The 11,359-nt window shown below is 42.6% G+C and overlaps 1 protein-coding gene across 1 annotated transcript; it reads right to left on the bottom strand.

The window, feature by feature from the left end:
- Positions 1 to 2,668: 2,668 nt before the first annotated feature.
- Positions 2,669 to 9,848, bottom strand: ccdc124 (coiled-coil domain containing 124). The gene is made up of 5 exons (XM_085433144.1): positions 9,746 to 9,848; positions 9,063 to 9,240; positions 4,720 to 4,918; positions 4,504 to 4,609; positions 2,669 to 3,241 (listed from the first exon to the last, which is right to left on the bottom strand). The coding sequence occupies exons 2-5, from the start codon at positions 9,219 to 9,221 to the stop codon at positions 3,037 to 3,039; spliced, it is 669 nt and encodes a 222-aa protein (XP_085289270.1). The 5' UTR covers positions 9,222 to 9,240; positions 9,746 to 9,848; the 3' UTR covers positions 2,669 to 3,036.
- Positions 9,849 to 11,359: the final 1,511 nt, after the last annotated feature.

The following is an 11,359-nucleotide window of genomic DNA, read 5'->3' as shown; positions in this document are numbered from 1 at the left end:
CAATCAAGTGATTGGCAATGAACCATTCACATCACTGTGGAGGAATTTTGGCCCACTCGTCTTTGCAGAATTGTTTAAATTCAGGCACATTGGACGATTTCCAACCATGAAAATCCTCCATAGTCTTTTAAGGTCTTGCCAAAGCGCTTCCGTCTGATTTAAGTCACCACCACCATGGTGGTTTTATGTTCTTTTTAGAAAATGCTGTGTTAGCTTTATGTCAGATGTAGCGGGACTCTAACCTTCCAAAAAGTTCAACTTTTGTCTCGTCAGACCACACAACATTTTCCCAAAAGTCTCGGGGATGATCCAGATGTTTTCTGGCAAATGTGAGATGAAACTTTGTGTTCTTTTCGGTCAGCAGTGGTTTTCTCCTTGAACTCTCCCGTGGATGTCATGTTTGCCCAGTCTGTTTCTTATTGTTGAATCATGAACTCCGACCTTAACTAAGTCTTTGCAATTCTTTCCAGACTGATAGATGACAGTGACTTTGTTTCTCAGGGGTTTCCTTAGATCAGAGGTGGTGAACTCCAGGCCTCAAGGGCTGGTGTCCTGCAGGTTTTAGATATCACCCTGGGTCACCACACCTGAATCAAATGATTAGTTCATTACCAGGCCTCTGGAGAACTTCAAGACATGTTGAGGAGGTAACTTAGCCATTTAAATCTGCTGTGTTGGATCAAGGACACATCTGAAACCTGCAGGACACCGGCCCTTGAGAGTTTCCCCACCCCTGCATGCCTCATGGCATGATGTGTTGATTTTTGACCTTTTTTAGCCTGCTTCACTTTGTCAGACAGGTTCTATTTAAGTTAGTTCTTAATTTAACAGGTCTGACAGAAATCAGGCCAGGATTAAAAACATTTTGTATTTTCTCCGGTTAAGAAGAAATGTGACAAATGTGACAAATATGCAAAAAACTAAGAGATTATGAAGGAGATAAATACTTTTTCACGAGATTAAAGGCCTAAAGTGGAGAAAACTTGGACAGTAGAAACTCCTCTGGGAATTAATTAATAATAAATTGAAGCTGTATTGGCACTACCAGAGGCCCCTCTGCACACGCCATTGCTGTTCTGCATTTTAAACGACTTATTTGAAAAGAAGGTTTGTAAATGATGACTAAAAGCAAAACTGCATCAGTTACATACACACATGAGCATGAGGCCACAATATTCGCACCAACACAGCTCTACATGTTTGATGATAACTTGAGGCTTTTGCTTTCAGGGGTCACAACAGACTCTCTCTTCTGTAAAAGAAAGAATAAGTCATTGCTGGCTTCCAGCCAACAGGTCTGGCAGAATAGATAAGGGATGCACCCGCTGTTGACCAAAGTCTGAGGAGGTTTAAAAAAATGACTAAATTCTATATCTCAGTCTTATTAGATAATATTAAAAGTACCAATATTTTTTTTTGAGCAACTTTCAGCCTGGTAGACAACTGGCTAATGTTCTTTTCCTTCTATTAGCTCACCTGGAGGGGCATAAGGAGCTACTCCAAGTGAGTGTTTAGGCTACATACCAAATGGGTACACATTGAACACTTACTCCCATTTGATTCCCAGCTGGTTGAAACTTTAATGCATGTCACTCCTTTAATGTCTCTCCCTTATCAGACTGTCAGACTGCTAGGTTGGAGCAGTCTGACACTGCTCCAACCTAGATTTAAAAAAAAAAAAAACTTAACCAACAGCAGTCTGACTCTCAGCAGTTACAATCGAAGCAATGCGATAGACGCCTGAAAATAAAAGCAACAACCAGTTAAACATTACATGTGGTAAAGCTGAATAGCCAGTGAAGACACCATCCTTGTGTCAACATAACAATGTTTCAACATTTTGCCATTAGATTGGTGCTGTATGTGATGGTGCAATAGCCACTCCTCATTCTGGTCGTGTATCACAGAGCCAAAAAAAGATAGCATGTGGAGTAAGCGGGCGTTATTACAGTTGATCTCTGTAACCACTTCACCATCCTGTAGGTTTTTAGCAAATGCAAAGTCAGGCCGTGTTCTTACACATCTGAACCACAGTGGGGATATTGTGGTAGAAATCTCACTTCCTGTCTATGCACCTTTGATAGTTCAGCTGCTCTAACGCCGGAATTTCCCATCTTTGGGATAAAGTACTTTTCACTGCATTATCTTATCTTGTATTCAGGGGTCTCTTAATCTGTAGACACCTCAATACTAAGGCTGAGATTATACCCACTTGGTGACAGCTGCGGACAGTACAGATAAGACATTTTTTGATACTCCACCCTCCAAGCCCTGCTTAAAGTCCACCTGAAGGATTCATGGCCAAACAAGCTCATGTGGTCACAAAATGCTGGAGGGAACACGGACATTCCAACCGATTATAAAATTTACAGCAGTGAGACCTCGTCATACCCACATACGTGGAAACTTTGATACACTAGATTCTGAAGAATCTGGTGAGTCACTTTCCAACGCAAAGAAAGAAAAAAAAATCTAATTCCCAAAGAATGTACTCGTCATTGGCGAGTACAAAACTAGAACTCGACATCTCAGTGAGGTCAAATATCAGCTCTCTGACGTTTATATGTATTGCACAACAGCACTTGCCAAAAAGCATTCAACTTCAGCATATGGAACAACGTATGTGCCTCCTAACAGTATGAACTGCATTTACAAAGAATGACAGATATTGATGATTGAGCAGTGAACTTTAATAAGTTATTCTCAAAACATCTGGCTTCCCACCTTGCCAGGAGTGCTAGGGGGAAAAAAAGAGAGAGAGAGAGAGAGAAAAGCAGTTACATTTATTAGATGCTGAGATGCCTCATTAGAGGCTGTGTGCACAAACATGAGGATCAGTTTTTATTTGATGGGTCATGATGAGTCTCTCCTCGTTAGTGAATGAAAAAATAAGTCAGGTCCTGTGGCACTGGAGAGACTGATAACGGTGAAGCTCTCGTCAGCAGAACTCATTTTTTCCCCCAAAGAAATTATTTAATTTTTCAATGGAAGTCCCCAGTGTGTATAGGCAGACAGTTTTCATTAGTGAACACGATTTCACTTTGTGTTGTAGGTGGAAAAGCGCTGGTTGAGGGGGTTTTCTGGTGCTTTTGCCCATTCTTTCTTCAATTGCTGTTTCAGTTGTGACAATCTCATGTTGGGATTCTCCTGTTTTAGACGAGGCATGTTTTCTTGCTCGTAAGCGGCAAATGCCGCTTTCATCCTGCGCTCCGGGTGACGGTCCAGGTCCTCGGGCCCCACGCTGAAACACAGGAAGACACACTGAGTGATTGTGTATTGTTAACATTTGCACAAGTACAACAGGAAGCCTCACGCATAATCAGAGGTTAGGGTTAGGTAGGGTTAGTACATATACGTTGTTACTGTGCTTAAGTTGAATTTTCAGGTACCTGTTTTTTCTACTCCTTACATTTTTAAAACAGGCTCATTACTTTTGCTTTAAAGCATTTGAGGAGAGTTATTATTACACATCACTGAAGGCCTCGAAATATCAAACCGATTTGAACCTAAACACATGAAAGGCAGTCATGTTCGTTTTAGTGCTGTCAGCGTTAATCTGGCTAAAATGACGTTAACGCCATAACCGCATTAATGCAGCAAATCTCTGTTATCGAGTTAGCGCAGATCGCCCCGTGCGTGAGGCTGCACGGCCCTAATACGTTAACGAGCTCGTTAACGCATTAGGGCCGTGCAGCCCCACGCACAGGGCGATCCGCGCTAACGGAGATTTGCTGCGTTAATGCGGTTATGGCGTTAACGTCATTTTAGCCAGATTAACGCTGACAGCACTAGTTCGTTTATTAATCACCAAAGGATGTCACATAAAAAGAGACGAAAGAGGCAAAACTGTGTTCAGTAGTCCGGGGTTAAAGTGGGTTGTGTTTTTATTTCTTTTTTGCCACAACAGCAGAGTGACTGCAGGTGTCCGTAAGTTGCGTCTAATATAGCGACAGCGTAAACAGAATACTGTCAGTGTAGAGGATGAGAATCAGTCAGGACAACTCATGAAACATCAGGTGTGTAAGGTGTGTAGAAATTATTTTTCTATAAACAATTCCAGGGTTCCCCAACCTGCTGGATCTACTTTAACCTCTACCTGCTCTTCCTGTTTGAAGCAAAGTCACCCTCTAAAATTTTTCCTCTTTTTCTCTCCTGATGTTCTACTTAACTGATTTGAGCGGAATACCTTTATTAGAACTAAAATTTAGACTAAAATTAAGTTTGTTTTCCTACATACTAATATTATTTTATTGTCACATTAATGCAGAACAAGGTTCAGTTAGCTTTGTATAAAAGTAGATGGTAGAAGTGTTCTTTAAGGAGCTACTTTTACCTTTTTTACTTTGAGTACATTTCGAAGCCTGTACTTTTTTAGTTTTACTTGAGTAAAGAAGTTTAACCGGTACTTCAACTTTTACTGGAGTATTTTTTAATACTAGTATCTGTACTTCTACTTAATTACAGAATATCTGTACTTTTCCCACCTCTGGACATAATTAATACCTGAGAACAGCGATGGCATCTTCTATTGTTCTGGCTTCCACGGTTCCTTCTTCAGGGATAACTCTGTTCACATTCTCCTCCAATGGAGTTTCCAGGTGGCTTTTCTCTGTGGGAAGAAATTTAAACATGGCACAATTACAAATCTAGATCATCTATGAATCTTATGACGATTTTATTACTCTACAAGCACATGCTTGTCTTCAAAATGTGCTCAACCTTTCGGATTGAGCTGGTCCTGCTCTTGCTGCTGCTGCTCATTGCGAAGCGTCTCCTCGATCTGTGCACGAGTCACTTTCCCACCAGATCCAGCGCCCTGCTGGGACCTGCCTTTCAGTCTAGCATTCTCCTCATCGAGAAGTCGCTGATTTTCCTTTTTCCTCTCAAGGAGTTCCAGCCTCTTTTTCTCCTTGTCATCCTGCAACATCAGAAAAAGTATCTGAGAGAAAAGACTCACTGCTCTTCTGTGCTTAAAGATTTGGTTATTTTGGTCACTACATGTATTAAGGCGCATGAGATTAGATCACAACCATACATGTACTGTCTGTACAGAGCACAATGAGTTTGAAAAAGAAATGACTAAATAAATCCCCGGACACATGTCTCTCCAGTCTAGTCAGTACATGTCTATGTATGACATGATGTGAAGCAGTGCAGAGTAATGCCTGATAATCTCTACTAAAGCAAACATAACACACAGCTTTTTTTCACATAGTAAGTCAAGTACCACTGCCTGAACACATGCAGATGCACTAACTGTTTTATATATACCCAATCAAGGCCTATTAACTAGATAATCTTTGACTACAACTGCTAATTTCTTTTTACCAGCATAAAAAGGATTTGTTTGACAGTACTAACTGGATTGACCAATACTCAGAACAAATGGAAAAGCCAAAGAACTCCGTGAAGATCTAAGAAGGAGAGCTGTATATTAACACAAGTTGGAAAGTTCACTTGGAGACATTTCCAAACAACTACAGATTCCAGGATCACCGGTTTAAACAGCTGTACAAGTTGTGTACAAGTTATTCAGATTTGTCACTTCTTTATCAAAGTCTGGAAGAACACCCAAAGTGTCATCCTGGGATGACAGCAAATTGGTTTAGGATGTTCAGGAACAACTCAGAAACTAAGCCTGTAAACTGCTGAAGCGCCACAGTGTCACTGACCACAGTGAAGCAAGTTTTATATCACCATGGACTGAGAAGGTATCAACAAAGAAAGAAGCCCAGGTTACAAAATCATCACCCTCAAATTTGACTGAAGCTGCCCACAAGGACAAGCCAAAGCCCTCTGGAGAAAAGTCAGCTGAGACAAAGATGGAATTATTTGGTCACAGTGACAAGAAGTGTGTTTGGACGAGTAAAGGTGAGGCTTTCAAACCTAAGAACATTGTAACAACTATCAATAATGGTGGTGGTAGCATAATGCTCTGGGGCTATTTTGTTGCTAGTGGTACTGGTACACTGCACAATGACTAAAAAGGAGGACTACCTTCAAATTCTTTAACTTCATGTCAAATCATCAACTAGATGGTTCAAACTTGGACACAGTTGAGTCTTCCAAAAGCACAATGATTCTAAACACGCATCAATGCTGGTTTTGGAATTGGTAACGCAGGCTATCATTAAACACATTTTCAGTAAATATGTGAACTACAAATTTACTGAAAATTTGCAAAGTATGCTTAGAAGTAGGTAGGGTGGTTGCCAGGAACCCATCCGATTTAAATGAAGTCTTGGTAGAGTCTTATTCTACCACTTTTCCAAGAAGAGTAATCAAATATCCAGCCAGAAGATAATGGATGGCTGCCAAAAGCATCTAGTCAAGGTGCTATGGGATAGTTAAAGAAATACGTACTGGTTGGGATTGGTTAGTTTGTCAGTGCTAACTTCTTTCAGCTGCTCTCATATTCATATATACATATATATACACATACATACATATATATACATACATATACATGTATGTATGTGTGTATATGTATGTATGTGTGTATATGTATGTATATATATATATATATATATATATATATATATATATACATACATACACACACTCTGAGAGACTGCTATGACACCACAGACTGGGATGTGCTCCTGAGCCCACATGGTGAGGACATAGAGGGGGCGACACACTGTCTTACAGACTACCTCAACTTTTGTGTGGACACGGTCGCCCCTGCTAAGACGGTACGGTGTTATCCTAATAACAAACCGTGGGTAACACAGGAAGTCAAAGCTGTCCTCAACATGAAGAAGAAGGCTTTCAGGAGCAAAGTGAAGGAGGAGATGAAAGCAGCACAGCGGGAGGTGAAACGCTGCCTGAGGGAAGCAAAGGACACCTACAGCAGGAAGGCGGAGCAGAAGTTGGAGAGGAACAATATGATCGAGGTCTGGAATGGTGTGAAAACCATCACGGGCCACAACACCAAGAACAGCACAGTGGGGGGGACTGTGGAGAAGGCAAACGAACTCAACAACTTCTTCAACAGGTTTGACCAGCCCACAACCCCCCCACCCTCACCTTCACTACAGAGTCCTCTCCCCACTCTCCTACCTCCCTCGCTTCCCCCCCTTCCTGACACCATGACACCCCCCTCCTCCAATCCCTCTTTCAGCAGCAAGACATCTCCCCCCCTCCCCTCCTCCCAAATATCTCCCAGTGTCACAGTGGATCAGGTCAGGAGACAACTGAGGAAGCTTCGCTCCAGAAAGGCAGCAGGCCCAGACAAGGTGTGTCCTAGGATGCTAAAGGCGTGTGCTGCTGAACTTGGGGAGCCGCTACAACGAGTCTTCAACCTCAGTCTGCGACTGGGGAGAGTGCCCGCCCTATGGAAGACATCCTGCATCGTCCCGGTCCCCAAAAGGAACCGGCCCAATGAGCTGAATGACTTCCGACCGGTGGCACTGACGTCACATCTTATGAAGACTCTAGAGCGGCTCTTCCTCAACCTCCTCCGACCACAGGTACAACATGCCCAGGACCCACTACAGTTTGCATACAAGGCGGGTGTCGGAGTGGAGGATGCCATCCTGTACCTCCTACACAGAGCCCACTCACACCTGGATGGGGGAAAAGGCACGGTCAGGATCCTGTTTCTTGACTTTTCCAGTGCCTTTAATACCATCCGGCCCTGTATGCTTCAGGAAAAACTGAACAGGATGGAGGTGGACCCCTGCCTGGTGGCTTGGATCTCCGACTACCTCACCGACAGACCACAGTACGTCAGGCTGAAGGACATCACGTCTGACACTGTGGTCAGCAGCACAGGAGCACCACAGGGAACTGTGCTGTCCCCTCTTCTCTTCACCCTGTACACCTCTGACTTCTGCTACAACTCTGAATTATGTCATATTCAGAAGTTTGCAGATGACACGGCCATCATGGGGTGTATCTGGGATGATCAGGAAGAGGAGTACAGAAGTCTGGTGAGGAACTTTGTCGCATGGAGTCACACAAACCACCTGCAACTCAACACCTCAAAGACTAAGGAACTGGTTGTGGACTTCGGGAGGTCTAGAGCAGGTCCACTGCCGGTTCAGATAGAGGGGGAGGAGGTGGAGGTGGTCAACAAGTACAAGTACCTCGGGCTGTGGGTGGACAATAAACTGGACTGGTCATGCAACACAGAGCACCTGTATAAAAAAGCCCAAAGCCGACTGTACTTCCTCAGGAGGCTGAGGTCTTTTAAAATCTGCAGGAAGCTCCTGAGGATGTTTTACCAGTCGGTGGTTGCTGGAGTACTTTTCTATGCTGTGGTGTGCTGGGGGAGCAGCACAGCAAAGAAGGACTCATCCAGGCTGGAGAAACCGATCAGGAAGGCTAGCTCTGTGGTCGGCATGAAGCTGGACACTCTGGTGACAGTGGCAGAGAAAAGGACATTAAAGAAACTGATGGACATTATGAACAATGCTGGGCATCCTCTGCACACGGCCATAAACAACCAGAAGAGTCTGTTCAGTGACAGGTTGCTTCTCCCCAAGACAAGAACTAACAGACTTAAAAACTCCTTTGTCCCACACGCCATCAGACTGTTTAACTCCTCTCTGGAGGGGAGAGGGAGGGGAAACAGGAGGACAAAGGAGGGGGGAACAACTAAGCTGTAGTGCCTCTTCACCTCACTGTTCACTACCTTGTGGAATACTTTTTGTAAATAGTCAACAGTGCAATAGACCTCAATACTTGAAATGTGCAATTCACTTGTATTTTTATTTTTTATTCCTATTTATTCTATTTATCCCCTTTGTATATTTTATTTATATTTGTCTCTGTATTTATATATGTGTGTGTATGTGTGTATATATATATATATATATATAACATTCTGTAACTGTAACTTCTGTCGGTGCTGTGCTTTTTTGGAAATCGAATTTCCCAGAGGAACCCACCCGAGGGATTAATAAAGTTCTATCTTATCTCTCTCTCTCTATCTCTCTCTCATATATATACATACATACATACATACACATATATACATATATATATTCAAGTATATATATCTTCAAGTACATTGAAGATGAAATTGTACTTCACACCTGGCTAAAGAAAGAGCTTACCTTCCTTTGCTCTTTTTTGAGTACATGCTTGTCAGTTTCCTGCCAGAGAGCATCTTCTTCTTGCTGCTTCTTGCGGGCGTCTGCCACCGCCTTAGCCTCAGCTTTTCGGGCTCTGGCCGTGGCCGCCTTGGAGTTCTCACCCTGGAATTTCTTTGGCATCCCAACAGCTGTTTTTCAACTGAGGGACAAGCCAAGACAAGAGGGCCAAGATAAGACTAAGAAACGTTTCAATACTGACGCACAATATTGAGCCAGACTTTTTATTTTGAATGCAACACAATAAAAAAACACATTCTCGAGGCATTTATCAACGGATATATTGTTCATTTATAGAACGTTTACATGACAGGCAATGCGCAGGAGCTCTTTCAGGACCTTAACATTTATCTTCAGCTGGATCGTAGGTTACATAACACACAGTTCGTGTAAATAGTTAACTTAATTAGCTATACTTTGGCCTGAAAACGGCAATGCATACTTTAATCTCCACAATCATTGAAATGGTTGCAGTTTGCCTGTCAGTACAGCTAGTTAGCATCAGCTAGCTGCAGTTGGCTTGAGGATGCGCCAGACTTGTTTGGCTATCAACTACATTCCCGTTTCCTCTGTTACTTAGCCAAATTTTAGCTGATATGACATTCCCAATGACATACGTTAAGTTAATTATAAACGTGGTTTCATACCAGTAATGAAAGAAGAACCAGGTCGTAGGTAGACGACAGTTTACTGTTATTTCGAAGCGGCATCCGCCACCTCCTCTCCGAAAACCAGCGCGCTCACTGATGACGTTACGCAGCACAATTATACTGTAAACAGCTAGGACTGTAGAAAATAGTAAACATGTGTTTTTGTTAATTCTTTGTTAAACTTCAAAATGATTAAACACACATTTCAGTATGGTCATGAGTATGGAAGCAAGTTTTTTTTAATTATATAAATTGAAATTTCAAGATACTAATTTTGAGAAATAACCCAATTACTAGATTGTTAAAAATTCTTTTATTTTATACATTCATTTGTTTTTTCCGGTGGCGGGAATATATGGAAGCTCGTTTCCACCACAATAAATAAATAACTACAGTTTGTAACTTAAAAATTCTTGTTATTATTATTTTTTTTAAATCTAGTATGTTTACATTTTGAGAAGCTAACACGAAATTTACGATAACACCTGGAAATACTGAATTTATATGTATCCAAAAAAAACAGCAAAAAACCAAAACAAAACAATCCCCCTCTGGCCCCTGCTGGTGGTCTCAATCCTTCAAGCTTGGGTCCTCTGGGAGCTTGAGGATCCTACACAGTATCTTAGCTGTTCCTAGGACTGCACTCCTCTGGAAAGAGATCTCTGATGTTGTACCTGGGATCTGCTGGGGCCAGTCACATAGCTTGTTGGTCGCTGCACCAAGTGCTCCGATTACCACTGGGATCACTGATGCCTTCACTTTCCACATCTTCTCAAGCTCAGCCCTTGGTAGTTTTCAAGCTTCTTGTGTTGTGCTCCTTCCTGATGTTGCTGTCACTCAGCATAGCAATCCATCTCCAATTGCTCCATTCCATAGTTGGTATCCATAGTTATGACTTGATGGCTGCTTTTGCTAGAGGCTTGAAGTTGGCCTCTAGTGTCTTTTGCCGCATTCCCAATGAGTTCCTGAGGAATGCTCTTAGAGTCCTGTTGATATTGTACGCTTCTAGGAATTCCATGATCCATGTGTGGGGCACTGAGTGATAGGCCTTCTTGTAGTTAATCCAGACAGTGCACAGGTGGGTCAGTCTGGTCTTGCAGTCTCAAGCGGCTGTTCTGTATCTGTCTGTTTTGCCCCTCTGGTATTACTGCCAGTTCCTTTCTGTGCCCTGCTCATGTATTGATCCACAAGCCTGTTCTTCTCAGCTGTTATGATGCCTGACAGGAGCTTCCATGTCATACTGAGGCAGGTTTTTTCCAGTAGTTGGATGAAACCGGCCTCTTCTAGGGATGCTCGGGGATCAGAACTGTCTGGCCTTCAGTTAGCCATTCCGGGTGTGTGTCATCTACTAGCAGCTGGTTTATTTGTGCAGCCACGTCTTAGACACCCCTTTCTTCAGCTCTGATAGTTGGTTAACTTCCCTCTGTGCTACCTTGATCTTGGCCTCTAGTCTCCTTCTCTATGGAGGATACTACTCTTTGTGGCTGTTCATCTTGTAGCCAAGCATCTCCATGATCACTGCAGCCATGGTGCAGATCAGCCAGTTGGCTAATACAGGTAAACCCAGTTTTATCATTTGACTGTGGCCATCTTAGCTTTGTCTTTAATGTC

This window comes from Copadichromis virginalis, linkage group LG15, assembly GCF_057382275.1.
Source record: "Copadichromis virginalis isolate Kocher_CV1m ecotype Utaka linkage group LG15, C_Virginalis_male_GT1.1, whole genome shotgun sequence".
NCBI lineage: Eukaryota > Metazoa > Chordata > Actinopteri > Cichliformes > Cichlidae > Copadichromis > Copadichromis virginalis.
Note: the sequence above shows the minus strand (reverse complement) of the source record. Positions and strands in the feature narration are given on the sequence as shown.

Excerpts from the sequence above, each read along its gene's own strand:
- ccdc124 (XM_085433144.1), bottom strand. The coding sequence starts at position 9,221 with ATGCCAAAGAAATTCCAGGGTGAGAACTCCAAGGCGGCCACGGCCAGA. Across the intron at positions 4,610-4,719 it reads GGACCAGCTCAATCCGAAAG|AGAAAAGCCACCTGGAAACT; the intron begins GTTGAGCACATT and ends TTCTTCCCACAG. Across the intron at positions 3,242-4,503 it reads GATGCCATCGCTGTTCTCAG|CGTGGGGCCCGAGGACCTGG; the intron begins GTATTAATTATG and ends CCTGTGTTTCAG.